The following is a 27,361-nucleotide window of genomic DNA, read 5'->3' as shown; positions in this document are numbered from 1 at the left end:
TAACTTTTGTGGTTCTAAATAATTTGTTTAGCTGGACCGAGGGCAGAAATGGCTCTGGTTAAGTACTAAAGTATGAAATACTCTGTTACTGGATGGGAGTAGGAAGGGATGCAATAATAGAAGCAGCATTTAGTTCCTACGCTCCACTTATCTGGAACAAACTTCCAGAAAACTGTAAAAGTGCTGAAAACCTGAGTTCTTTTAAATCAAGATTAAAAACACATTTGTTTAGGATTGCTTTTGACTGTTCTAGTTAAACTGTTCTACTGAAACAGCATTAGTTCAAACTGTTTATTGATGTTCTATTTTGTTTCTACATTTTATTCCTACTTGCTTATATTCTGTTTTATTTTCCTATATTTTAATCATGTAAAGCACTTTGCATTGTCTCTGTACTGAATTGTGCTATATAAATAAATAAATTTGCCTTGCCTAGTATCACCGTAGTACTAGAGCCTGGTACTAAAACAGGCCGGTACCCAAAAGTTCTGCAGAAATGAAAGACACACACCAACAGTAAAAGTATTGCCTCATTCAGTCAACAGAGTACTGACGTTCTTCTGTTGCACACAGTTTATTTAACAATATGGTATATAAGTAAGAAATGAATCTTTTACTAGTTTATACAGTGATCTCATTCTCTCTTCCTTATATTTATAGTATTCTGCTTAATAGCTTGATTTACAATAGGAGAAAAAGCAAATCCCCCCCCGAATTCAAGTGTTTGTGAGAGGAACAAAAAGGTTGGTGACAATTAGTTTTCCTTTGCGGCGGATCTCAAATGTTGCCCTTCTCCCCTTGAAAGCACACAACTTTAGTGTAAAAAAACGTCGGGCTCTCGGGAATCATCTGAGATCGTTTTCTACAAACAACCCGTTTCTCATTCCACCTCAGCTTAGGGGGCTGGTCTCTTTCTCACGCTCTCTTTACACTTTACATTTGGTGTGACAAAGAAAAAAAAATAAAAATAGAAGGTATGACAAATTCTTTTTAAGTCAAAACCAACAACTTTCTACACCAGCAGAAGAAATTAATGTTTTTTTTGTTTGTTTTTTTCCAAATTGAGATTTGCAGTCCTCGGTGAAAACCCTTCCTATTAGTGACTGTGTGGGTCTGTGTCAGTGTCTTCATGCGGCCCCGCTGCAGGCCCGGCTCCTAACCTTAATACGACCGAGTGCTCTTCATAGAACGCGCACGCAACGGAAGGAGAAAACGAAACGATGGGAGCGGCTGCCGTCCCTGAACGCATCGTCTCGCAGTAATGGTACAATACTAGATTACAACTGCCAGGGGCGACGGCTCGCTCTCAAAACACACACACACACACACACACACACACCCGCCCCGGATGCCAGACAAAAATATTTTACAGTTTTTAAACACAAAAACGCATTACATTTCTTTCCAAAAAAAAAAAAAAAAGTACAAAATAAAGATATGAATGATATAATGCAATTGTACATTTTCTTAAAAAAAAAAAAAAAAGAGAAAAAAAAATGAAAAGGCATGAAACTATACCACAAACGAAAATAAACTGAGTACTGAACACATTTGGTCTCAACCAAAAATATATTCTTTGTGATTTAATTTCACTTTAAGAAGAAACTTGCAAATCCCTCAACATCTTAAGGAAGAAAAAAACCCCGACGTCTGGGGTTTAGGAAACTATTACATTCCCGAGAAGAGTTTTTTCTTGACTGTGTTTTTTTTTTTTTTTTTTTTTTGCTTCTGCCCCTCCCCCCCACCCCGCCCCGCCCCACCCACAATTGAAACTTTTTACATGTCAGTACAAAACAAAAAACAAAAAAAAGAACGTTCTCAATCTTAGAAAGAACAAACGAAGCCCTCCAATGAGGTCAAGAGTCTGGGAGGAAAACTGGGGAGAAACTGTGAGAGTTTGTTTGCTCCCAGTTTAAAAAAAAAAAAAAAAATGCTACAATCCCTCCACAAACTTCTCCAGCGTGTCCCCCGTCGCGTCTCCCACCAACCCCAAGTCGTTGCTCAGCGCTCCTCTGTTGGGCGTGTTAAGCTGCGGTAGCATGGCGCTTTGCTCCGGCGTTCCCAAGTGTCCCTGGTCCAGCGCCTGCAGCGGGCCGCCCAGCACCGGGTGGGGGGAGCCCGACAGGGGCAGGGACGGGTGCTGGGGCGAGGGCTGCGGTTGGGTCTGCACCTGCGGCGACGGGCTGGAATGTGGGGGCTGCGGGGGCGGGCAGGGCGACTGGACGGGCGCGGGGGAGCGGACCTGGTTGCCGAGGGCGTTGGCCAATCCCGACTGGTTCGGGTGGTGCGCCGCGCCCTGCGCCTGGCCAGTCAATAGGTGGGTCTGGGGGCTCATGGGGCTCGGGTGGGCCGGGGAGCCCATCTGCTGCTTGAGGACGGCCTGCTGCTGGGGAAGCAGCCGTTGGTGCAGTAAGTTCTGGGCGGAGTCCAAGCCCATGCCGGACTGGGCCATCTGAGCCATCGGTGGCAGCTGACCCATGGGGACACCGGCTGCTCCGCCGCCCGCCTGCATGGTGATCTGCTGCTGCTGCTGCTGCATGCGGAGGTGGGAGTACATGGCGGGCGTGCCCTGCGGTTGAGCAGGAAACTGACCGAGGTGGGCCTGGGGCATCACTGCTTGCTGCTGCTGTTGCTGCGGCTGTTGTTGTTGTTGCTGCTGCTGCTGTTGTTGCTGCTGCTGCTGTTGTCGCAACAGCTGGCGGCGGTAGAGCTCCTGGATCTGCGGGTTGGCGCTGTGTGCTGCATTCATCAGCTGCCCTGGACTCAGCTGAGCCATGCCCTGCACAGGCGGCTGCTGGGGCTGCTGAGGCGGCATGGCGGCCCTCTGCACCGGCCCGCCCGGCATGGCCATGGTCTGCATGGTCGGCATGCTGGGCTGCTGCTGCTGCGGCTGGCCGGCCTGCTGCGGCTGCTGCTGCGGCTGGCTGGCGTGGTACTTGGCTGTTCGCTGTTTGATGAAAGCTGCCATTAGCTGAGGGTTCGACTTCAGGATGTTGAGGACTTGCTGCTGTTGCTGAGGTGAGCTGGGAGACTTCAGGGTGCGGAGGAGGTCTTGAAGAGCGTTGGGGGGTATAGTACCTGTTCTCTGGGGAGTCTGAGGCCGAGGACCCGCTTGCTGTGGTATCAGCATCCTCTGACCCTGCTGACCTTGTTGCCCGGGCGCCATCATGGTCCGCTGAATGGTCATGGTCTGCTGCGGGGTCTGGTTTGGAACGACGCCCGGCTGTTGATTCGGCGCCGCCGGCATGGGACCCGCCGCTGCAGGCCACTGCCCCGGGGCCGGCTGCATGACCTGAGGCCCACGGGGTCCTTGCACCATCTGCATGGTCTGAGGCATAGGGCCGGCCATGCGCTGCTGCGGCTGCTGGGGGTTCATGGGCAAGCCGTTCATGTTGACCCTGTAGTTCTGCTGGTTCTGCTGGGCCTGCGCCATCATCTCTATGTGGTGTGCCATCTTGATCGCGGCGAGAGGAGCCTGCTGCTGTCGCTGCTGGGGTGGCTGGGGGAGGGGGGACTGCTGCTGATGCAGGGGGGACGCCTGGGGCCCCGGCTTGCCCTGGGAGACGTTGGCCTGAGGCGGTCCGGGACGGGCGGCGCTCGGGAAGGCGGGGGACATGACGGCGGCGGAGCCGGGGGTCTGCGGCTGGTTGGGCAGCGGCTGCTGGGGCGTCTGAGGAGTGTTGGGCTGGGGGTGGGAGGTGGGAGTGCTGGGAGCGGCGGAGGCCGGCGGGGACGGTAGGGGCATGGTCCTGCCCTGCATGGTGGCCATCCTCCTCCTCATCAGCTGGGCCTGCTGGAGCCTGTGCTGCAGCTGCTGCTGGCGCAGCTTGTGCTTGATGTTCAGGCAGAACGGGACGGGACACTTGTTCTCCTGACAGTGCTTCGCGTGGTAGCAGCACAGAGCGATGAGCTGCTTGCACACGGGGCAGCCGCCGTTGGTTTTGCGCTTGCAGCCCTTGGTGTGCTGCACCACCCTCTTCATCTTCTGGCAGGACGGTAGAGAGCAGTTGGCGTTGCGGCACTGACAGGCGTGCACCAAAGACTGGATGCAGCGTTGGATGCTGAGGCGCCTGCTTTCCTGCGGGCTCTTGGAGGCTTCGCCGCTTTGGCTGTTGTTGTCATCGTCCAGACCGAGACCCCACTTCACCATCTGGTGCTCGTGGCCCTTCGTGTTATAGCAACTGATGCACAGATCAAAGTCCTGGAGCAAAGAAGAAAATAAATAGGTAAAGAGAATCAACATCTGGCAGAATTCTGCATGCAAATCACGTTTTTTTTTTTTTTTGTTTTTTTTTTTGGAAACACCCACCTCACAAACAGTGCAGTGCCAGCGCGTCTCCACGTGGTGCTTGCACTCGTTGCACGTGTAGACGAAGCGATCCTGTCCCTGGTTGTGCAGCTCCACCAGCATGCACATGGTGCTCCACATGCACCTCCGCAGGGAGCTGAACTCCCAGTGTTTGTCCCTCGCCAGCGTCAGGAAGGCGTCGCGGCCGTCCATCAGGTCGCAGGAGATCAGGGGGTCCGGGTCGACGATGGGAGGCAGGGTGTTGGCCATGGGGCCCGCGTGCAGATGGATCACAAAGAACACCTGAAGCGGGGAAAAAAATAAGTCCGTGAAGAAAAAGGAGGCAACGTGAAACGGTACCGTGTCCGTCAGAGCTGGAGAACAGCCTTGGTGCCCTTTTCAGTGCAAGTTTTTAACAATAAATTAGCATTTTTTTATATTTCAGAAAGTTCATTTCAGTAACTAAAAAAGCACTAAAACGTCACAGAAAAACAGTTTTAATAAAGCGATAAGTTATGACATCCATAAAGCACATTTTTTCCTTCCACTAAACTTTCTGTTAATATGCTAACCCTCATCAAAAAAATAAAAAAAGCCTTTTTAATGGATCTTGTAACCATATTTTCTGAAAAACTTAACGTTGGGTTTTCATTAGCAGGAGGACATTCTTGTTGGAAAAAAAAAAAAGGATTACAGAAACAAATCTAAGTATACGATTCAGCTTTTAAGTTGAATAACCGAAACAAATCAACCTATTGATGAAATTCCAATTTATAGAGCAGCAACTATATTTAAGATATAGGAGGGGAAAAAAAGCTTTAGCTGGTTTATACGTCCTTAAACCAATTCTACGTGTCTCTGCGATAAATCAATGTGTTAAGATTAAATACCTACATCTAATTTTATGGAATGTCCTTAAGACACTGTTTTTATTCTTATAAAATTACTTTATTTTTAAATATTCATGCTAATTTTTTATTATTTTGCTACATTACATCCACAAACTTCACTTAATTGTTAATTTTGTGAGCGGTAGACCAAGCAAACATAGAGCATAATTGTGAAGTAGAAGAAAACGGATAGCCCTGGATTAAAAACTCGGTAAAACTACCAAGCAGTTACAGCTTCTAAGCATTTTGGGGTCAAATCTCTAGCAGCTTTGTACATCCAGAGCCAGAAATCTCTGATTGGATGGAGAGCATCTAAACAGTAATTTGGCTTTGAGGTCTGGCCTTTGACTGGATTCATTCTAACACATAAACGTGCTTCGATCTAAACATTTCCATTTAATCTCTGGCCGTATGTTCATGGTCGTCGTCCTGCTCGGTGAGCCTCTGCCCCAGTTTCAGGGCTTTTGTACCTCTAACAGGTTTTCCTTCTCGAATAGCCCAGCATTTAGCTCCATCCATCTCCCCATCAACTCTGAGCAGCGGTAATCTACCTCTGTGTGGTTTTTGCTTTTCCATCACATATTAGGTCTATAAACCGTAAGCAGATTTCTGTGAAAGAAAACATTTTAAGAAAGCCAGATGATCGGACCTCTTTGTGCTTCTCCATGGTGGCGTACAGCTTCTGCGACAGATCATTCGCCACGTTGGGCATCCCGGGCTTCTTCTTGTTGGCTCGGCTCACGCTGCTCTTGTTCTTATTCGTCTTCTTGTTGTTCTTCTTCTTGGCGTTTTTGCTGTCACTTGGTGTACCCTGAAGGACACAAGGTTAGACATGAACGAAACCTTTGAGTCAGACATCTCCATACAACTACTGCTGTGTTGGTTATCGAGCTCCCTGGATTAACATGTGGATAAAGGCTGGTCTTGTAGTATCTTTACCTAAGACTCAAGAATATGTAATCAATTTGAAACATCAGTTTAAAGGAGCTATAAGTAATACTGACACCTTATGGCTCAAATGGGTACAGCAGCTCACCAATCACAACAATCTAATATGTCGTTTTTTTTATTTTATTTTTACTTACACGGGATAGATCTATGATGATCTATTCTCTTCTATTTCTCTTACTGGCTTCCACGTTAGCAGGCTGCTGCTCTTTTGCCAACATAAAACACCAAATGCTGCGCTCTGTGTTGGGAACCCTGGGAACTCTAATATGATTGGCTGAGGAACCAGGAAGTAAACACGGTCTACACTCAGAACTGAAGTAGTTCCGGTGTAGGTACCAGATCGACTCGGGGCGGGGTCTGCGCTTCTCGAAGACTTCAACATATGGCAACTCATCTCAAACACACTACATTGCGCCCGCAGTCTCCATTTACAAATCAATTGTATTTTGTTAATTTATGGTTATTTATTTTCCCGTAAATTAGTCAAGGTATGAAAACTTTTAACATCATTTTGCAATGTAATTTTGCCGGATCAAAGTTACAACCTTAGAGAGATTTCATTCCTCCAATTTTTTTTAAGTTGTGAAGGGAAACTAAACCATAAACTAATTTCATTTTTAATAAAATTCAGCAGCCAAACTAAATTTTATCACGGCATTCATCACTTTAAAATCAAAACGTTCATTCCTCCTTTTTGTACTGATGTTGTTCTTTCTGATCACGTCTTTTTTTATTATTCCAGATGAGATTGTGATGAATTTGATTATTTTTTTATTGTGGTATTTGGTACATTGTTCAAGCTTTTGAGAAAAAAGAAACCGCTAAATTAACTTAACAAAATTGATTTGTTACAAATGCAGACCGCGGGCTCAATGTAGTTTGTTTGACTGGTGTTGCCATAAGGTGACGTCATCGGGAGGCGCAGGGACAATGGCGAATTTCTTCGTAAAATTGTCTATTTACAAACGCAATCCCGCTCTCGAATAAAACCTACACCCCGCTATAATTACTTTAGTAAGTTGTCCAGACCAATTTCAATATTTTGCGCAATTGAGCAAACGTTAAACCAACCATGTATAGTGACGTCATCAGAAGGGGCAGGACCCGAGTCAATCTGGTACCTACACCGGCCCATACTTCTCAGTTTGAAAGGAGAAAAGCGTGACTAAGACATTGTTGATGGAGAGGATCGAATGTTTATAAGGAATATTACGTCCATCCCGGGTGAGAAAGGTGAATGATTTAGGTTTATTTTACAGGAAATATCTAACTTATAGCTCCCTTTAAGATTCAAATAGAGTTTCTCACAAAACTATAGTATGGAAGAATACCTCTGGAGTTTCGGTGGCAGCGGTGTTCTCCTCCTTCTTCCTCTCCTCCTCCTCCTGCTCCAGCTCCTTGATGCTCTCCTCCAACACGTTGGGCCAGAAGTCGCCTTCAAAGTACGGCAGCTCATTGGCGCTGGTCAGTCGGTCCTCGGTCGCCTGTTTGAAGATGTCCTGAAGAAAAGAAGTTTCACACCAGATATTAATTAAATGATTTAAAACAAAGTATTCTTGCCAAGAGTTGTCCTCCTCTTTAAGAACGGCCCTTTTTTTTTTTTACCTACCTTGTAGTCGTGCAAGATCCTCTCAGCGAAGGCCTTGTCCAGCATCTTCCTGTACCACTCCTGCAGTCTCTTAGGCTTGGGGATCTTCTGTTCAGGAGGATGGCAGTGGAAGATGTAGTCATCTCCTTCGCTGGGCGGACAAGCCCAGATGTGGCCCTGGGTGTAACTTCAGAACCACACGGACAACAGTTCACTTCGGCTCAACGACCTGGGTTTAAAGGATGTTTTTTTTTTTTTTTTTATGAAAGTGTAAGACTTACCCGAGTTTTTTTACATACTCAAGATAGCCTATAAGAATCTCATGGTACACCGCTGTTCGTAGAATTCTGGGTCTGAAGAAGTGAATACTGTCAAGGTACGATATGTAGACCCGTCTGCAAAGATTCAGAGGACGTAAATGTTAAAGATCATGAAAAACTGATTATTTTACCTTCATGTGGTCAAACTATTGGAAGTGTGTCTCAAACTACACCATCAATTACCATTTACTTCAGTAATTCAATTGAAAAAGTAGAATTCATAATATAGACTGATTTCCCAGAGCAGGTTCTAGATAATAAAAACCCAAAATTCAGTTTCTCAGAAAATTTGAATATTACCCAAGACCAATAAAAAGCATTTCTGACACAGAAAAATCTGCCTGCAGAAGAGTAAATCCATGAACTGTACTGTATATGTTCTTAAAACTTGGTCTGAGCTCCTCCTGCGTGAATTACTGCATCGATGAGGCGTGGCCAGCAGCCTGTGGTTCAGGAAGCCCAGGTTTCCAAATGAAAAAAAAACTTTTTTTCCATCTGAAAACAGCATTTTTCGGACCACTGAGCAACAGTCCAGCCTTTTCTCTCTGTAAACCAGCTAAGATGCTTTTGAAGTCTCTGGTTCTGGAACGGTTCGACATGAACAGCTGTGCGTTTTGGCCCCCGAAGCCCCGACACCAGCAACAGTCCACAGCCTGCGGATCTTCCCCTACACCCTGCTTTTCTACATCTGCCAAATACGCTTTTCCTTCCACTAAATTTTCCATTTTTAACTGAACGACCTCGACTGCGTAGGCCAAAACACAACATTTCTGTATTAAAAAGCCTTCTTTTATATGTAATATCCAACCTTTTTTGAGAAACCGAAGCTTTGAGTTTTCATTAGCAGGTAAGTTACAATGGTGGAAATTAGCAAAGAAAAGCTTGAAATGTATTACTCTGATTGTAACGGATCTAAGTACATTTTACCGTTTGAACTGACTTGGAGAAACATCAATCATTGGATGATACTGTAATTAATTAAGATATATCAATATACACAAACAGACCAACCTAGTGTTAGGAAATGGGCATTCGGAGCCGTACTCCTGCACGTGCATGCCAAAGAAGCAAACATCAACACCATCAATCTCCTCAAACGCAAAAAGTGCTTTGGTTCTGTAGGGAAACGTATCGGGCATCTCACCCGTGTCCACAAACCTGTTGTCATGAAAAGGACAAAAAAAAAAGAAAAAGAAAGGTATTAAAATTTACCACAGAGCTGTGAGTGTCTCAGAGTGAAATTATACTGGGATTAAATTACAGGTAAAATATTATTCAGATGACTTTTAAAGGCAAACTGCTGCACTGGATTTTCTTTTTGAGGAGTCAAAGTAAAGGCAAAATATTGCAAATGATTTCCATTTATTAAAAAGTTTTGCAATTAGTAATTTTCCCTCCATGAATACGCAGTGCTCTGAGTTAGTCTTTAACAAGATGTTTTCAGACGAAAACCCGAGACCACGGTCTAAATTAGTCGAGCCGTTCTGAGCTTACCTGGCTTTCATGCCGGGTTTAACTTCGACTGTTTTGTCGGAGCTCGCCACCACTCGCACAAACACTTCCCCGGCCTCTGGGTGGTTCTGCCTCTTCAAGTATTTATTCACACGGTCCTCTATGTACATTCCCAGTCGCGTCGACTGCAGCCCTAAAGCGGAGCGGCACATTCGAGGGGAAAAAAACTTTAAAACCAACAAACTTTGACACAAGTCCGGGTTACAAGGAAAGCAGGAATTTCATCAAGACTTCAAACAACATTTGCATTCCCATTAAAAGCAGCACAATGATGTGATGGTGCTGATGTGGGATCCAGAGCCCACAACTATTACAAGGCGGTCTGTGGGGTTCAATAAGATTACTGCAAATTAAACGACAATTATCTTAATAAAAGAGCACAAAAACTTGACAGCTGGGTAAAAGGAGCTCCGCACTGGGAGTACTGACTTTTAGCGGTGAACTTGTTCTCCTTCCGTGATTTCCCACTCTTCTTCAAACAGTTGTCACAGATGAATCTGAACACATTGAGAGAGATTCCACTGTTGCTTATCTGAACACAAATGAGTGATTTAAATACAAACATCTGCAGCAAGAACGTCCGTGAAAGAAGATCTCACCCTGACGGCCAAATGACCTCGTAGTGTAAAACACAGATCTGGTGCATTTTGCGTCCACAGTCTTTACATTCAACAAACCTGGAGGGGGACAAAAATACAATCAGGAGATTAACAATCATTACTGGCAGGATTTCAGATTAAAGATCAAGTTTTTTTTTTTTTTAACAGGTGGTTCTAGATAGATTTAGCACATTTCAACATGTTTTGTTTATCGACAAAACATGAGCCTTTGTATCATCATGCAAACAGCTTCACCTTAGCAAGAATGAAAGGTGCTGATTTAAAATATTTTTATGGTGGTAAAGTTTATTAATAATAATAAAAAAACACACACAAAGGATTGAGACACTTCAGTTTGTTTCTGGGCGGGTTTGCTCCAAGATTCGATTTAAAACGGTTCCAACTGCGGAGGACCGCGGGCCATCGGCTGACTTTATGTTTAATGGCAGCAAAGTCACTGAAGCCAAACTGTCTGTGGACAAAATTAATGCAAGTTTGCTACCTTGCAAATAAGGTTCCCAAAGTAGGGGTTTGGGCCACGAGACGATTTCATGCCGATGTGATGAAAAGATTTAGCATTTCCTTACTAAATATTACTAAAATGTTACTTTATTCTCATAATTTTATGACTTTAATCTCTAATTCCACAAAAAAAAAAAAATCCTGCTGAGCAAAATGGGCTCGCCAGTCTCTGGCACTGTTATTCAGGGGGGGGTCACACGCATAAGGAAAAACCAAAGCAGAGCACAAAACGTTAGCTGTACAAGTCACCCATGTCAGTGTGCAATGCTGTATTTAAAAGAAATGACTGCTTGGCCACAAAAATTGGTCAAATATTACATTTTAACTTTACGTTCCGATCATGGACAGATTCTCACTGCCCTTAGTGCCTGATGTATACCTTTAGCAATGCTAAAGGCTAACAAAGAGTGACCAAGGGTTAGGAAAATGTGGCTTAATTGTAATAAAAGCCATTTAAGAACACATGGTCAAAACACCTGTTGAGTTTAAAAAAATAACCTTTTACGACAACTTAACATCTTGCATATAATTTGCTTCTTTATTGCTATAATTGCTGTTCTTTAACCCGTGACTCAATTTTTTCTATCCAAGTCTGGCAACATCAACAGCACATAAGCTTTATTAATAGCTGCAGTAACCACTGAAATACAGTTCCATAAAAATGATGGGAAATTAAAAAATAAATTATAAATAAGGCTCCAAAACATGCACTTTCCTCTGGTGAAGGAGCCAGCAGTGAATAATGTAACAAAAACATTTAGCACCGATTGTTTCCGCATTCAGAAAGCTGTTTTGCTTAGACGGCATTTTCTTTACTTACGGTTCGGGGTCGAGAACGTCATTCTTCTTGCGCTCAAACTGGTCTTTTGATATCATTCTGAAGCGGCACAAAAATAAACGAGAAAGAAAAATAATCATCATTATAGGAAGTGTGTTACTAAAGTTTGAATACAAAGAAATAATTTAGTAAATATAAATAATTCACTTGTTTAAAGGAACGTTTCCACAGTACTTAATTAAAACGATTTTGCATTGAGATGAATACACTAGTTTATTTAAAAAAGGCAAAAAAAATTAAAATATAATCTTAAGGAGTGCTGTGTTTATAACCAACATGACTGCTATTCTGAGAGATTAGGTGTGTGAATTAATTTAGCGTTCCTCGCTGCTCCATTGACTTACGTCTGCGGCTGTGCCGGATCGTCTCCTAACGTCACGCTGTCTCCCTGGATCTCATTGAAGCATTTTTCACAGAAATGATACCTGGAAAAAAAAAAAAAAAAAAAAAAAACACACTCAATGCTCTCAATTCAAACTAAAAAGGTTGTCGTGTGAGACGTACGACTTTGGACCCGATGAGCTGACGTTACGCTACTTGTTTGCGGCTCGCCGACAAACTGCAGCGTGTTTTTATGTTTTCTAACAGACGGCAGGGAATCCTAGCGCTCCCATTGAGAGTGTAAATGAGCTGTGCTGCCACAGTCTGATAGCGTCTCTCTCTAATGCTGCACGCTCTGAGTGCCTTGTGTAAGTGAGGGGGGGGGGAACAAGCTTGCAGTTGCACTATCCATACAGCAGGGGGAGGAAAAAACCCAATAAAACGCCACATTTCAGCTGCCAGGCAGCAGGTAATGATGGGCGAAGCCGCTTGTGGCCTTAAAATAAGATCATCTTTTTTGAGAGAATGGAGGCACCGTAATTTCAGTCCCTCTGCAGATTGTTGCACAATTATCTTTGGGCATAAAGCATTTCCCTTTTTGTCACGATCCTGGAAGTTTGGCAGTTAATAAATGCTAGAACAAACATTTTACAACGCCGTGCGGCTTCGGGACGGGGAAGTTTAACCATTTAAGCTGTAGCCGCTGATATAACGGTCCTACGTGGATCAGAGCCGCCGCCGATGAACAGAACCCTGCTGCAGGGGACGGGCAACGCTGGTAAATGCCTCAAATCTGTTGTACACACAGTAAAAACAGCTGGGCATGCAAATGAGGATCCCCCCCCCTCAAACCGCTTAGATTTGAGACTCACAAATATAAAAAAATAAATAAAACCAAACCTGTGCAGACGTACCTGTTTTGGTAGCTGTAGTAAGTTCCTCCAGTAGGTATGGTGCAGAGCTGCTTGCCATAGCAACAGAGAGTTTGAGGGGAGAACTCGTACTGCGGAAAACAATGAGTGGGTGAAAATCAGCGAAAACTTTCAATTAGAAGCAGAAGAAATGTTTTGATCATTCAACTTATTGCTCGCAACCTTTAACTCATCTTCAGCTAGGGTTTTTTTTTAAAACCTAACGAGAAGCTCTCCATCCAATCAGAGAGCTCTACAACGACCAATAACGCTGGAAAAAAAAAAAAACAGCCCCGCATATCAACAACTATTTAAGCTGCATAAATAATCCTCAACAAAAGCACAGAGGAAATAAAGCAACACGCACTGCAGTGCGGGGAAAATCCAAGATGGATATTTCATACGGGGGGTGTGGATCAACGCATTTTTAAACAAACGGCGTCAAAAACCTGCAATACAGTAAGACGGGCTGGTGCTCACCTTTGTAGTTCTCTAAAACAGAAAAGACGAATATAACCCTGGAGCGGAGCCGCTTTTTAAGAAGGTTCTACACAGTGTTCCTACAGCATAAGGCAAGTGAAATTCAAGACTTTTTAAGACCTTTTTAATGCCACTTGAAATAAAAAGTTAAGACCAACTTGACGATAAATAAGATAAACCTGGTTGTGACAACTTCACCCAAATGTTTATTTTAACATAAACCATTACCTTCTGGCCCAGTAGACATGTTTAACATTTTGAAAAACATTCCATATAGGAAGAAAGCTAAAAAACACACACAACTTACAGATACATTTTTAACAACTACTGAACTGAATTCACAAACTTTGTTTTGTTTCCTTCTAAGATAAACTATAAATCAGTTTTAAAAACCACAACATAACCAGTGCCAACTCTTTTTCTCAGCTATGATCCGGCCGCAACAGTTTTTATTGGTTCCGCTATCGGAAAGGAACCAATAATGGTTACATTGAGCCGTTCGGTAAATTAAAAAATATAATTGTGTCAATTATTTTACCGTTTGGTAAGGATTACAAAAATAACATCCTATTTATGACCTAGTAACAATTTTAAGACCTAAGAACGACTAATTTAAGACATTTTAATGCCAATTAAGGCCTTAGTTTTATAATACAGAATTCAATGCCTTTTATGACTTTTTAAGGATCCGTGGGAACCCTGCTATAGAAAGTAACACAGCGGGGTCAGAAACATTCTTGTCTGGTGTGAATGAGGTAATGCTGATGAAATGTAAACCTCCACTTTAACATTAATACCCTAAATGTATCAGCATCAGCTAATGCTGGGGCCTAAACTCGGGTTGGTATTGGAGACAAACAAAAATGTTAAAATCAGATTGAGACATCCCTATTCTCCAGGAATAATATGAAGAAAGATCCTGTTGGAATGACAGGAAGCTTCTTAAGTTAATAGAAAACAACAATATTGAAGAAAGTATGAATTAAAACACCAAAGAGAAATCATACTCCAGCTCTGCTTCACATTTAGCCTGCCGGTTTTGGGCGTGTCCGTCTCACCTTCCTCCCGCAGCAGTAGCCCAGACTCTGCATGACGGGGTCGATCTCGGACTCGAAGACCTCGGCCAGCTTGGAGCAGTACTTGTAGACGCGGGACGTCTTGCGGTTGTAAAGCCAGGCGTTGTTGAACATCAGCCACACGTCATCCACGTACTGCCAGGGCTCCTGGTACTGGCCCGTGTCCAGCTTACGCTTTATGGTGGACAGGTCTATGGGGTTCTTAACGATATCGAAGTAGTCCTAGGGAAACGTATATAAATATGGTACAGTGAGCCGGTGTGTCCGCTAACTCAGCCACAGGTTCTCAGTGTCTGAGCTGTTGTTTGAAGCCGGCGGGAGACGCTGTGATGCGTACCGGGATACCGAGGAGCATGGGGTCCACCGGCTGTCTGAACGGCAACGATTCCGGGTCCTGCCGGTACAGAGACTCCAGAGTCGGCATCAACGCCTGCCGCAACTCCTCAGGCTTGAATACTGAAAACAAACAAAGAGGAGGCACACTAAGTTATGCAGAAAACAGGCAAGTTAAGATACACGGGATTACAATCTAAAGGAGGATAAAATCTTCATTTTATACCACTGAGTATAAGTCCAGTCTGGTGTCGAACATAATAGGCCTGTAACTGGGACTGTGATCGTCAAAATATTGTTTAAGAGCTAAAATACAACGATGTTTGTTTTTAAACTAGTCATACTAGTCAACTCATGGGCTCTAAAACCAGCACTGGATAAACCCAGAGTGATGAGGGCGTTTATTCATCATAAACATAAAGGTCAAACTATTTCACTTGTCTATAACGCGTCTATTTTCTCGTAGAGGGTTTGATACATTTATGCAAATAGCTTCTTTATTTTAATTTTTTTACATTGTTCTGTAAACTGACTGCCATTTGTGCGCCTCTTTTCTACAAATATTTAAATGCATCAGATTAGGGCTGCACAATTAATCGCATTTTTAATATAATTGCGATTTAAAAAAACGCAATTTCCAAATCGCAGAGGTCTGCAATTTTTGGCTATGTAACAATTAGTGAATCAGACGCGTCCTTTAGGTGTCGGTAAAATGTTTAAAGTGGATTTGCCTCCACATGGAAGGGAAGAGGGTTGCAGCAGTGAGATAATCTAACTTTATTACTTGTTTTAGAGTTTATATAATCATACATAGCATTAAGTTCTGATCAATCAGTTTAATACATAGACTTAATTGCACTTTATGTTCAACAACGATTGATGTCCAAGTTAATTAAAAGCTGTTCTCTTGAATAATATTCTGATTAATAGAAACATTAAAAGTTCTTGTTTTAAATAGTCCTTGTTTACAAACATCTTTATTTAGAGGGCATTTTTGTTGCTTGTGGTTAATGCAGAGAAAAGTCAAAATTGCAATTTTGGTTGAAATATATTGTAGGCAGAACGCAATCATTTCTGCTCTGAGTTTAGATGCTGCGGGTTGTTTTAGCAACTAATCTGCACAGCGAGGAAACAAATTGATTTGTAGTTTGTATATGTTTAAAAAGACATGATAATCGTTCAGCCCTACATCAGATGCTAAAGACTAGCTGCAAACTTTTTAGCTTCTCTTCAATTGTTGTGTGGTATTTCAGCTTGACCAATTTATTTTTATCTGAACACGCCTTATTACCTATTAACACCTGCACAGCACTTTCATCCCCCCCCCCCCACACCCCACAGTGTGTTCTTGTATTTTTTTAAGGGTCTTCTCTCTGAGTGTCTTCAGACACCACTGAGAGCGCTCTGGCTGTTCCTCCATGAGATCATTTTAGGAGCTGGAACATGAGTACAGATCTGGAGCAGGCGAGCCCTAGCTGGAGTAAACGGCTTCTCAGAGCTCCGTGAACCAGAGACTCACTTTTCCGCCGTGACTGGGGAGGAGACGAGGAGCTGGTGCCATTAGTGCCATTCTCCTCCTCTTCTTTGGGTTCCGTCTTCATTTCCGGCTTTTTCTCCTCCACCTCCATTGGCTCCGGCTTTTCTTCCGACTCCTCTTTCTTCACCACAGCTGAGGCAGAGTCGTTCTCAGCCTGTAATTAAGAGAATAATTATCCTACCAGGGCCTGGTTTTAGAGAAATTAAAAGCGCATTTGTGAAACAAATGCAGAATGATTTAGAAACATGTAAAAGTACAGCAAACGTTGAGACACAAACCCGGCTGTGTACATGCACAAAACCCAGCATCTGCACAGGAATGCTCGGACACATTGGTAGGTTTTTATATTTGAGTTGCCATGAAGTCAAACCCTGCAGTCCAATAAGATTATTTGTCAAATTGAATGGATTTTACTGCCTTTGATGATTCCACCTGATGTAGATCAAAGCGCACAGAGAGAGTTGGGAATATTGGAATGATGGAACAGAAAAAGAGGAGAAATCTGCTCTAATCATAATCGTTACGGTGTTAGCAATATTTAATAACATTGCATGTTTAATGTTGTGAAGCCCAAATAAAGGAAAGGAAGGGAGGATTTGCTGCGAGGTCTGCAGCTTTGTGTGTACAGAGGAACACTAATCATCCAAGCTGATGGAGGATGACGACCATAACCCGACACCCTTTGAGCAATGACCATTATAGATCTACAGGGTTCCTACAGCGTAAGGCAAGTTAAATTCAAGACTTTTTAAGACTTTTTAATGCCACTTGAAATAAAAAGTTAAGACCAACTTCACGATAAACAAGATAAACTTGGTTGCGACAACTTTACCCAAATGTTTATTTTAACATAAACCATTACCTTCTGGCCCAGTAGACATGTTTAAAATTTTGAAAAACATTCCATATAGGAAGAAAGCTAAAAAACACACAAATTACAGATACATTTTTAACAACTACTGAACTGAATTCACAAACTTTGTTTTGTTCCCTACTAAAATAAACTATAAATCAGTTTTAAAAACCACAACATAACCAGTGGCAACTCTTTTTCACAGCTATGGTCCGGCCGCAACAGTTTTTATTGGTTCCCTATCGGGCCGGAACCAATAACGGTTACATTGAGCCGTTTGGTAAATTTAAAAAATTATAATTGTGTCAATTATTTTACTGTTTGGTAAGGATTACAAAAATAAAATCCTATTTATGACCTGGTAACAATTTTAAGACCTAAGAAAGACTGATTTAAGACATTTTAATGCTAATTAAGGCCTTAGTCCTATATTACAGAATTCAATGCCTTTTAAGACTTTTTAAGGATCCGCGGGAACCCTGGATCTAGTAGCGTATTGCATAAAACTCTCATTTCGGAGGCAAAAAAATCAGCATTTAGATTTAGCAAAAAAAAAAATCTGTCTAAAGATAATTCAGGTGAGGGAGAAAAAAAAGAGAAAAGAAGTTATTAGAGAGCTGCACAGTGGCGCAGTGGGTAGAGCTGTAGCCATGCAGCAAGAAGGTCCTGGGTTCAACTCTCCCTGACCGGCTTCCTCCCACAGTCCAAAAACATCTGTTAGGTTAATTAAATTCTCCTTAGGTGTGTGAGAACGGTTCCTTGTCCTGTCCAGCGATAGACTGGGGACCTGTCCAGGGTGGACCCCGCCCTCTCGGCCATCCAATAGGGATAGACGTGTTAGAAAATGGATGGATGGCTGATAGTGACCTAACAGACTCGTGATGTGACTCGGCGGGCCGGTCGCACCCACCTCAGTCTTGGGTTCAATCTTCCCACCGGCGGCTTCAAACTCCTGCTGGTCGGTCTGCGTCTCCGCTTTGACCTCCTGGGCCGGCAGGTCGGCGCTGGCGGCCGAGGCAGGCGTGGGCACTCGGTTATCCAGACTGGCCCCTGGCTGCGAGAGCTGGGACACAAAAAAAAAAAGATAGGAGACGAAGGTTAAATATGAAGTTCTTGATAACAGTCTCTACCCGCCCCCCCCCCATCCCATTTTTCTGCATGCAGGGCTGATGACACATAAACAACCCTCCTGTGTTGCTGCCTCCCCGAGTAGAAAATGTGTGACATTCCCTTTGTGATGGTGGCTATAGGTGAGGATGCAGTTATCAGAAAGGTGGATGTGAATGGGATGGGTGGGTAGATGCTAATCAGAGGGGTGGAAGTCTGCACAGAGAGGAGGGGAGGGGGGGGGGGGGTGTCAAAATTTGACGGCATGCTGAGGGACTCGGTCTCACCGGCGTGGTAGGGGGCTGAGGCAGGGGCTGCGTCTGCGCCGCCGCTGGGAGCTCCGGCTGGGGTTGGGGCTGAGAGGGGCAGGGCGGGGTGGCCCCCTGGGCCGGGGCCGGGCCGGGGAGGGTGGGGGTGGAGCTGCGGCTGGAGGAGGACTGGGGGTGCGGCAGGTTAGTGGCCGCCCCAGCCGCGGAGGCCGAGGAAGCAGTGGGCGGAGGCGTGGAGTGCAAGGGGGTTTGGGAGGAGGCTAGCTGAGGGCCCAGCGGGGGCCCCAGTGCGTTCATGGGGAGATTAGCGTTGGCTTGCTGCTGCTGCTGGAGAAAAGGACACAAGGAGCAGGCGGACAAAAACACGAGATAAGCGGCCAAACGCACGATAACAGGTCAGACGGACAACACCGCAAACAATTCAGGGTTTAGAGAGCGCACTGGGATCGGCATGATCAATTAAAAAAAAAAAAGCAATTAGTTCATGTACTTCTGGGAATAACTTGAAATTAACATGACTTTGTGAGAATGTCAAATTAGTCATGAGATCAGTCCCGCAGCTTGGTTTACTACAGCTCCACACCCCCGGCGTCTCACCTGGGTGACAGGCGCCTGAGCCTGCGGCTGGCCCATGCCGGGACCCACCGTAACATTCATGGCGCTGGACACGGACACGGCGCCGGATCCGGGCGTGAACTGGGTCTGGGGCAGGAACTGGCCCTGGCTGGGCGTCTGGCCCACCATGTTGCTGTGGCCCGGCATCATGCCCTGAGCCTGGGGCATCCTGGAGGGAGACATCCCCATCTGCAGAGCGAGAGAACCCCATCGTGACGCACAGAAACTTTACAGCGCATCAGGAGCGTCGCCAAAACAAACACCCAGACACGTCAACCGCAGATTTAATTTGAGATAAAATGTCGACGGAATTTGGTGTCACAAATCTATACAAACATATAATAATCAATCATTATTCCTATTAGGGGTGGGTATTGCCAAAGAAGTCATGATTCGATTCAAATCACGATTCACATGCCACGATCCGATTCTATCACAGTGCATCGCGATACTTGAATTATTGCGATGCATTGCGATATTTTCACTGAACACTGTTAGAAAAAAAAACAGGCATTACCAGTGGCTGACTGGCTGTGTATGATCTGGATTGTGTCTTCAATTGATACATAACTGAAAGCAACTGAATTCATACATAGCTGTATTTATTGAAGGAGGTATTGCCATGAAAACAAATATTACTGTTACTGGAGTGGACACACTGACAAAAAGTGCTTAGGATTTATAAAACTTAAAATAACTAAATAAGGATAATCAGTGCCGTTTACATGGCCCCAGTGGTTCTTTAAACCAATTAAGTTGTATTCCACTTGTTTTTGGCTGGTGTTCGCCAACCATTCATGCAATTTTATTTATTAATTTTTTTAAATTAATAATTGATACTTGGCATCAAGAATCGATGCAGTAGATCGCGAAAATTAGAATCGCGATGCATCGTCATGACGATTATTTTGCACACCCCTAATTCCTATTGCATCTTTTTGACAATTGTGGGGTTGTCAAAACCCCAAAAAAACAAACACAAGACTTACTAACATAAAATAAATAAAGCAGAGGAGAAAAACACACAAATTTAAAAGCCTGAAACTAAACGCAAATGTAATCAAAATACGAATATAAAAGAAACAAGTAGTCCTGGCTTTTATTATTAGTTATTTATAAAATGTGTTGGACAAATATACACTCCCTGAATGAGGTGCTTGAGTGCATGCATTACCTAACAATTCAAATTGTATAAGAATAAATCAACATCCGAATGCAGTTTATGTGGTTTGGAGTGAGTTGCACCTTATATTTTAATAATAATAAAAAAAATAATAAAAAAAAACAATGAACTGATGGATGAATGCTGAACTAAATTTCAAGATGGCGATACCAACCACAGAAAATGTCACCAAACTTACCATTTAAAGTTATTTATGTCCCACAGGTTTATCTTTTTAGGTTAAACTAAGCTCGTCTGAAATCAAACTTGGTTCAGGCGACATTCTTACCGCAGGGACGGAGCTTATGTTCATTTGCTGCGGCTGGGTCATAGGAGAAGCTGCTCGGGGTCCCATCGACGACTGGGGGTGGGGCAGGGTCATGTGGTTGAACTGGGGCATACCTGGAACACCACCCCCCACAAAAAAAATAAAAAATAAAAAAAAATAATAATAATAATAATTAAAAAAATAGAATCAAGCAAAATGTTCAGTAACAGGAAAGCACAGAAAAGTCGACATGACAGAGGAAGTTGGTGCACTCTTTCCTGGTTTTGCTCAATTCACAAACTAAAACCCTGAAGTGACTTTAAACGCATCCAGTGAGTTCAGTTTAACAGCTTCAGGGAGCCTAAAGGAGGACGCTGCTTTTATTTCTTCACACCTTCATGTTTTAACATCTCTTAATACATTCCTGTTCACATTGCAAAAACAGCTCTAAAAATAAGTAAAATGTTTTTAAAAATTAGTGTATTTGTCCTTGATTTGAGCAGTTAAATAAGATTATCTGCCAATGGAATGAGTATTTTGACCCCTATAATAAGATAATTAGATATTCTGCACTTAAAATAGGAAGAACTCATCTGCATTATCTTATTTCAAGTAAAAAAATCTTATTCTATTGGCAGATAATCTTATTTACCTGGTCAAATCAAGGACAAATAAACCAATTTTAAGAAAGTTTTACTTATTTTTAGTTCGGTTTTTGTAGTGCATCAGTCTTCACTAAACACATTCAAGACAGAAATTAGAATAAAATTTCCCAGTATTGACACAAGTTTCCAACATATTGGGTTTTTGTTTTGTTGCCACGATGGTTTATCATCACATAGTAGAGATTGAATATGCAATGTGTCAAAAATGACAATCTCAGTTTTGTGGCAGAAGATAAAAACAAAAGGTAATTATTCTACTAAATAGAAAATGAGAAAAAGATTTTTTATAAAGATTTTTTAAGACAACTGTTTCTATTTACTGTCTGACAACGTTTTTTCTTTTAATTTGACTTGTGAGCGCATCTTTGACATGAAATCTCTACCTTGGGGAACCTGAATGCGATTCATGATCTGATTTGGCATGTTCGGGAGGGAAACGGGTCCGTCTGTGAAACAAGCAGAATGGTAAATAATTAAACGAATATATTCGATAATTCACATATGATTCAAAATATAAAAGGTAAGCTTCTCCACTTTCAGACCAATGAGGCCCGCATGGGTATTAGCTCCAGCAGCAGGACCGCCGTGGTGTGGAGCTGTACTCACTCTGTGGCCTCGGGCCCAAGGCGTTGGCCTGGGGGAGGCCAGGCTGCTGCGCCCCCTGGGCAGCCATAGGTGTCTGGCTGATGATCTGCTTCTGGAGCCTTGAACGCCTCTTCTCTTCCAGTTCTTTCTGGATTTTGTAAATTTTCTCAGCTAAGAAGTGATAATACTCATCCTGAAAGCAACAAAAACATTTTTTTTTTTTAAATAACAAGCTGTCAGGGTGCTGTGATTTTTTTTTACCATTCTTTTTTTTTTTAGATCTTTTCCAGTACATATTCATTGAATTTACATAGTTTAAGTCAGGCACTGGTTTAGCCATCTTACCCGGCTGTTGGCCGACTCATACATGTCCCCCTCAACTTTTCTGGCATAGGCCACCAGATTTTCCATCCGCCTGTCCTTCAAAGCAGCCGGGTCAGGGGTAGGGAATATGGCTTGTACTCTGCAGCATAAAACGCAGCATTTAAACAGACGACCATTTCTGCCGATTCCTACCGCTGCATCCATAAATCCTCCATCATTAGAGGGGAGGCGGCTGCCCATGGACAACAGGCAGGTTTTTTTTTTTTTTTTTTTTTGACGAAGCCTACACTTACAGTTTGTGTACGAGGTGATTGCGCAGGTCCTGAGTGACGTGCTCATGCCAGGCCTTCCGGGCGCCGGTGGAGGAGACGGGGGCTGCTGTGGGCAGGCTTCCCATCTGGCCCACAGCAGAGCCGTCTGACAGCAGCTGACTGGAGGTGGGACGGCAAAGAAATCGGTACATGAGTTGCTTTTAGTAAGTGGAGTAACGCGACAGCATAGCCGCACCGAGAAGCGACGTCAAATTGGGTTTTTAATTGAAGGAGGCGGGGGGACTGACTTGTTAGTGTTGAGCGTGTTGGAAAGGGAGTCTGTGTGCAGGTTTGCCTGTTCTGACGTCGTCACGCCCATCGTCCCGCCGCCAAGAGGCAACTGGTTCCCTGTGCGGGCAGAAATAAAACACACTCAAAAATCGAGCTCCAGCTAGGACATATGTTTGAACATTTTATTAAATATCTTTCTCATTTTAAGGTGTATTTCATTATCAGATACGTTTCGCATGGATTTAATAAATATTTAAAAACTAAATCTTATTTTATTTGTAAAGAACCAACAGGAAGGATGGAAAGGGTTCTATAGGTTGCTGTATAGGTTTTATTTTAAAACGGCCCAGGTTACTTATGAACACTCAGAGACGCACCAGCTAGAGACTGCAAAAATGGAACTAAAAATAAGTAAAATTTTCTTAAATTTTATTAAGATTAAAGTGTATTTGTCCTTGATTTGAGCAGGTAAATAAGACTATTTGCCAATGGAATAAGATTTTTTTCATTTAAAATAGGAACAATTCATCTCAATCATCCCATTTCAAGTGCAGGATGTCTAATTGTCTTATTTTAGGGGTAAATATACTCATTCCATTGACAGATAATTTTATTTAATGGCTCAAATCAAGGACAAATAGACTAACTTTAAGAACATTTTACTTGTTTTTAGATCCGTTTTGCACCATAACGAACAGACACCCTTCGTGTGGAAGTCGTCACTGAGGGAAGAAGACTCAAAAAGAAGCCAGAAGAAGAAGCACAAAGCTCTTGTTAGGGGCTTTAAAAATAAAGAAGTACTTTTTAGTTTTTGGACTGAACTTTAAATTTCCTTCAGGGTGCTACTCAACTTAAACCTAAATCTCCCGGCACAGACAGGCCGATGGAAGGAAAAAGGAAGGAAAAAATATTTTAATACTCAAGCCAATATTCAGATAAATTCAAAATGTGATTGGGTGTGAATGCTTTGTCATGTAACTTTTTTTTTTAACCCTTTGGGGTCACCTGGAACAACTTTTTTGTTAACTGTACAACTCTTTGCCAATGTTGTAGGATGATTGGCTCTGTGATGGGTTTCACCTGGACACCAGGAAAACTTCCCTACGGGTACAATAGCAGAATTACACTGACACAGATAAACAGAAAAGATGTTTTAAGATAACAGGAAGCCTAAATGGGCACAGAAAACTTGCTCTTTTTATTATTTTAGGCTCCGTCATGCTGGATTAGGAAATATTGGCAATCTTTTGGACGGTGGAGGTACGGTTTTACTCACTATTTTACTTAGTATTTACTTACTATTTAGGAAACAGACAGGTGTTGAGCATTAGCATTAATTGCTAATACGTCATACATTAGCAATTATGTTAACTCTGTAATGTTTTCATTGCTTTAAATGGACCATGACAGCAAATGTTATTTTTCTGTGGTTTTGGGTGTATAATATGATCTGTTGGGCCGTGTAAACCTTGAGCGGGTACCAAAGGACCTGCTCATTGGCGGCCAGCTTTGTTTCTTCACTCAAAGATGATCAGACCAGAAAACAGTTCATCTTTCTACGTTAATTCATATTCTCCAAACAGAGCACACCATCAAGCAATCGGCCTTCCCCTCTCCCTACTCCCCCCAGCTGACACATCCGTCGGCTCGTTTAACGCTGTGAGTCGCGCTAGCATGCCCGACTGCTCCACTTGAGAGGAGGAAGGCTACTAAAAAGGTTATGTACAAAGGAAGTTTCCTCTTACTCTTGAAGAGTGAGAGAGTCAGAGTGGCTAAAGTTAATTTATGGAAATGTGCCACACTATTACAACCCCAAGTTGAACCGCGGTGAAGATAGTTTAGATTGGATATTGGACACTCCGCCCCGTGGCTTCACCGACGTCAGCCTCCTGTTCGAGCTCTCTCGTCTGCCCGCAGAGCAAAAATATCCAACGTCCAACCTAAAACTAACTTCGCTGCTGTCCAAGACGAGACTGTTGTGTCCATATGTTCAGCGCACTTCACCGAAGCCGTTTCCTCAACGTTTTCAAAAACTGATTTTGAGAAAAAACTTCTGTATCAACACTGGAGGTGGCGACCACAACGCTGCCATTACCCGTACGTTTATTTCATTTCTAAATCCCGTTTGTCTGATAAGACGTATGAGCACTGTCTGAAGCAGCAGGGCAGCGAGCTCTCGGCTGCAGTGCTGGGTGTGGACGGAGGGGACGAGGGCGTGTGGCGGCGCGTTTGACTGGTTTTCACAACTTCGTTGTAGCCAATCAGAGTGAAGTCAACTAGGTGCAGCTACATATCATTACCGTACCCAGACATTTTACTGAGGAGGGAAATCCGGCCTGCCATGAAATAGTTTCTACAGTGATCTCGTGGCACCTTTAAAATATTAGTGAAATCCCTTTAATCTGGAGAGCTGTGTGCCGGACCAATCCCACTTACACACAGTGTGACATCATCTCTGGTCCTAATATAGATCCCTAATGATAGATTACAGAAAGGTTTTCCAAGGTTCCACTATAGTTACAATAAATCAATCAATCGATCAATCGATAATCCCACATCTCAGGCTGTTGAATTATGTTTTTTTTCCTCTCAAATATTAAGTTGGATCTCACTATTATTTATTTTGAAATGATCCTGCAGAAAAGTAGTAAAAAAAACATGTATAAATGCTAGTGGGCTGTAAAAGAGTAAAGTTAGTCAGGTTTTCTTTATACAAACACTAGAGTCCCATAATACCTTGCAGGATTTTCCTGCTTTAGTACATTTCCAGGAATGCAGCCTTGAGCTGTTAATGAAAATGCGTTTTACTTTAGAATAAACATCTTGTGAATAAAGTTTTAGACTTATCCAGAATGCGGAAAACATTAATACTGTTATTTATAGGAATTAAACAAGGAATCCGATTACTCTAAAATTTGTATTAGCAATTGAGAGTTTTACAAAATCGGTGATCTAAAATTAGCAAGGCATAAAACCGTGTTGGTGCATTTCTGGTGCTCATTGAGACGTTTTATTTTTTCCCCTCTTCTAACTTATGCCTGGCTGACGTTACCAATGGCGCCGATGGGTCTCATCTGCTGAGGAAGCTGTTGTTGCTGGGCCTGGGAGTTCTGGGCTCCGGTCGTCGTTCCTGCGGCCTGCTGGGCTGTAGCTTGTCCAGCGGCCTGGCTGCTGTAGGGCAGACCGAGTGCTGCGTAGGCTCTCTGCATGGAGCTGGGGTCTATGGGGGCTGAGGTATTGATAGTGGGTGCACTGGGCTGGCCCATGCCAACAGAGGACATGGGGTTCTGGAGGCCTGCATTTGGGGAACTCAGCAGAGCTGAGGAGAAGGGGAGAGAAGTTAGTCCAAAAGTTTCTAATTATACAACTAAACATGAAATTAATCAAAAACTTTCATTAACCCATTTAAACTGTGACAAAGTTTGGACATGACATCAAAGAGTATTAGCAGTGAATTAATTTCAAATAAAAATAAATGTAGAAACAAAACAAAAATCCATGAGGGGAGAGAAGATTCGGATCATTTTGGGATAATTCTTTAGAGCCAAACTAGATTAAAAGGTTCTCAATCTCAACTCGACGCTAGAAAAGAGGAAATAAGCAGAAAATTCAAAGCACATCTTTATACAAGAAGCTCAAAGACAAATTATCTTCTCCTACAAGCAAGCCATGGAGAGACAGTTCGACACTGGAAGGATGCTGACTAACAGACTAAAGCGTGGAAACAAAATAAAGATAGTTTATCCAACTATATAATAATAGGTCAGAAAATAATACAGAAACATTTACAAGAGAGACTTAAACACAAAACAGAAAGAGATGCATCTTAGGGCACGAACTGTGTTAGACTTGTTTTGGTTTTGGCTTTAAAGTTGTAAAAAACTTGAAAGAGAAACGGTCCTGCTCAGCGATATGCTTTTATCATATCTGCAACTTTCCACTGGAACCCAAAAGGGACTCTATTCTCGCAGTAGGTCACTATGAGTCGTTACAGCCGTGACTTTGGGCTTCAAGAGCGGGAGACACCAACATAATATTCTATAACTATTGATATAGTCTTTTTTTTTCTCAGTAATCCCAGATGTCTGGCGTCGGTCAAACGGAGAGTCAATAGCTTTCTGTGTTGGGTGCCTGCGTGGCAACAGTGTGAGGGGCAGCAGGTTAGCAACAGTTCGACTCACGCTGCTGGGTTCGCTTGTCGCTGGCATTCTTCAACGGGAGGCAGACCGGACAGTCGTGCCGTGTGCAGTTTTTCCAGTGGGAGATGATCTGTCTGGACGACGCACAGTGAGCCACTGCAAAGAATTAAAAAGGTTGAAAGTTTTCTTCACTATTTCACCATATCTGTTTAGCACATACACAACAAAAATAAATAAAGTAACAAAGACAAAAGCCACAAATCTAAGCCCTGGATGGCTGTTTGGTTTTACCAAAAGAGACAAACCGGCTATAGGCTACTTATGTCACAGGAAATCCGTATATGACATATATATTATATGCTTAAATAAACAGGCTCTATAAAAAGGTGCTAGAACTGAGTTGCTTAATATTGAATATTCTATAGAATATTAAGTATAGGATCAAGCACACATGATAATGTTAGACACAACTTTTTGATTAACCATCTTTCTCCAAAAATTAAGTTCCACGGTTCATGAGTGAGCAAACCAGTTTTTAAATATGCAACAAGTTAAAATTACAGTTTTCCTGACAAATTATCAGAGTTCTCAGCCTTATAAAAAACACTTAAAAAAGTTAGAAATACAAAAGCTTCTTATGAATTTATGGGGGTATTTCAACAGTGC

The 27,361-nt window shown here is 42.9% G+C and overlaps 1 protein-coding gene across 5 annotated transcripts in view; it reads right to left on the bottom strand.

Moving 5' to 3' along the window:
* Positions 1-519: 519 nt before the first annotated feature.
* The window catches only part of crebbpa (CREB binding protein a), a 56,039-nt gene continuing 29,197 nt past the window's right edge, over positions 520-27,361 (bottom strand). Inside the window, exons 4-30 of one of the 5 annotated variants that reach the window (XM_036137312.1) lie at positions 26,738-26,851; positions 25,609-25,875; positions 22,574-22,673; positions 22,308-22,445; positions 22,036-22,153; positions 21,712-21,883; positions 21,489-21,551; positions 20,462-20,574; positions 18,993-19,199; positions 18,414-18,722; positions 17,930-18,082; positions 16,149-16,320; positions 14,634-14,752; positions 14,279-14,518; positions 12,744-12,832; positions 11,853-11,933; positions 11,491-11,547; positions 10,149-10,226; positions 9,979-10,046; positions 9,532-9,682; positions 9,049-9,195; positions 7,999-8,112; positions 7,739-7,904; positions 7,461-7,628; positions 5,828-5,989; positions 4,310-4,591; positions 520-4,201 (exon numbers count right to left, since the gene is read on the bottom strand). In XM_036137312.1, coding sequence (XP_035993205.1) covers positions 1,934-4,201; positions 4,310-4,591; positions 5,828-5,989; positions 7,461-7,628; positions 7,739-7,904; positions 7,999-8,112; positions 9,049-9,195; positions 9,532-9,682; positions 9,979-10,046; positions 10,149-10,226; positions 11,491-11,547; positions 11,853-11,933; positions 12,744-12,832; positions 14,279-14,518; positions 14,634-14,752; positions 16,149-16,320; positions 17,930-18,082; positions 18,414-18,722; positions 18,993-19,199; positions 20,462-20,574; positions 21,489-21,551; positions 21,712-21,883; positions 22,036-22,153; positions 22,308-22,445; positions 22,574-22,673; positions 25,609-25,875; positions 26,738-26,851 — 6,116 coding nt within the window. In that variant the 3' untranslated portion in view covers positions 520-1,933. The remainder of the gene's footprint in view (positions 4,202-4,309; positions 4,592-5,827; positions 5,990-7,460; positions 7,629-7,738; positions 7,905-7,998; positions 8,113-9,048; positions 9,196-9,531; positions 9,683-9,978; positions 10,047-10,148; positions 10,227-11,490; positions 11,548-11,852; positions 11,934-12,743; positions 12,833-14,278; positions 14,519-14,633; positions 14,753-16,148; positions 16,321-17,929; positions 18,083-18,413; positions 18,723-18,992; positions 19,200-20,461; positions 20,575-21,488; positions 21,552-21,711; positions 21,884-22,035; positions 22,154-22,307; positions 22,446-22,573; positions 22,674-25,608; positions 25,876-26,737; positions 26,852-27,361) is intronic. The other 4 variants (XM_036137313.1, XM_036137315.1, XM_036137314.1 and 1 more) reach the window with 4 other exon arrangements.

Source organism: Fundulus heteroclitus, chromosome 5, assembly GCF_011125445.2.
Source record: "Fundulus heteroclitus isolate FHET01 chromosome 5, MU-UCD_Fhet_4.1, whole genome shotgun sequence".
In the NCBI taxonomy this organism is placed as follows: domain Eukaryota; kingdom Metazoa; phylum Chordata; class Actinopteri; order Cyprinodontiformes; family Fundulidae; genus Fundulus; species Fundulus heteroclitus.
The sequence above is the reverse complement of the archived record's forward strand: the minus strand, read 5'-3'. Positions and strand labels throughout refer to the sequence as shown.